A 464-nucleotide genomic window follows, 5' to 3' on the forward strand; every position below is an offset into this window, starting at 1 on the left:
CAGGGCCCGGGAGCCCCGGAGGGCGTTTGCAGCGCTGGGCCGTGGTCCTCATCTCTCTGGCTGCCGTCATGCTTGGCGTCGGGTTGCTGGTGGGAATCAGTTTCTGCCTGGTAAGTATGGAGGTGAGTTCACAGCGGAGCGCCCAGCAGGCAGATGACGGGAACAGACTTCCCGTGAGCAGTGCACTGAGGATATGCAGGCGGACGGCACCGTGGGGTCGGGCTACGAAGAAGCGAATTGCTTAGCATGAGCCAAAGGCCCGAGGGATTGACTGAGTTAGGAAAGGTGAGAGGCGGAAGGTAGAAGAAGGAAAGCAAAGAGGTGACATTAGGGCCAAAGGGAAGGAAACTTGTGTGATTGGAGGACAAAGAAAAAAGCTGTTGAAAGTAAGTCATGTTTCTTTATAAAACCGGATCTGGGCGTTCGGATGTTTGGGCCTGGCAAGAACCTGCGAGCAGCGACGA

General features: G+C 56.0%; 1 protein-coding gene across 1 annotated transcript in view; it reads left to right on the plus strand.

Annotated features, from left to right (window-relative positions):
* LOC102249004 (mucin-22-like) overlaps nt 1-464 on the plus strand; it is a gene marked incomplete at its 5' end in the record, with an annotated part of 9,496 nt that overhangs the window by 6,817 nt on the left and 2,215 nt on the right. Inside the window, one exon of the mRNA XM_014537274.1 lies at nt 4-110. Within this exon, the coding sequence (XP_014392760.1) occupies nt 4-110 (107 nt within the window). The remainder of the gene's footprint in view (nt 1-3; nt 111-464) is intronic.

The sequence above is a fragment of the Myotis brandtii genome, unplaced genomic scaffold (assembly GCF_000412655.1).
Source record: "Myotis brandtii unplaced genomic scaffold, ASM41265v1 scaffold1750, whole genome shotgun sequence".
NCBI lineage: Eukaryota > Metazoa > Chordata > Mammalia > Chiroptera > Vespertilionidae > Myotis > Myotis brandtii.